Source organism: Geospiza fortis, unplaced genomic scaffold, assembly GCF_000277835.1.
Source record: "Geospiza fortis unplaced genomic scaffold, GeoFor_1.0 scaffold387, whole genome shotgun sequence".
In the NCBI taxonomy this organism is placed as follows: domain Eukaryota; kingdom Metazoa; phylum Chordata; class Aves; order Passeriformes; family Thraupidae; genus Geospiza; species Geospiza fortis.
The window spans coordinates 388,723-389,017 of record NW_005054546.1 but is presented as its reverse complement, the minus strand read 5'-3'; the positions used below and the strand labels follow the sequence as shown (position 1 = coordinate 389,017).

Here is a 295-nt window from a genome sequence, read left to right as displayed (position 1 = left end):
CCAAGCCCCTCTCCACCTTCCGCCAGAACAGCCTGGGCTGCATCGGCGACTGCTCCGTTGACCCCGTCTATGAGACCCCCCGGCTGAACGACCAAAACGACTTCAATTACGGTTACCTCTTCCCCAACTACGGTGTGAACAAGCAGGATTTGTACTACGGGGTGCCGGAGTCGGGGGCCCCGATGTGGGCCGGGCAGGAGAACACCAACCCCGTCTCGGTGCTCTTCTCGAAGCAGCAGCGCTCCAGCAGCACGGGCGCCATCCATCCCAACTCGCACCGCTCGCCCTCCTCCTC

At 63.4% G+C, this 295-nt stretch overlaps 1 protein-coding gene across 1 annotated transcript in view; it reads left to right on the top strand.

Moving 5' to 3' along the window:
* MEX3A (mex-3 RNA binding family member A) overlaps positions 1–293 on the top strand; it is a gene marked incomplete at its 3' end in the record, with an annotated part of 842 nt that extends 549 nt beyond the window's left edge. Inside the window, exon 2 of the mRNA XM_031063973.1 lies at positions 6–293. Coding sequence (XP_030919833.1) covers positions 6–293 — 288 coding nt within the window. The remainder of the gene's footprint in view (positions 1–5) is intronic.
* Positions 294–295: the final 2 nt, after the last annotated feature.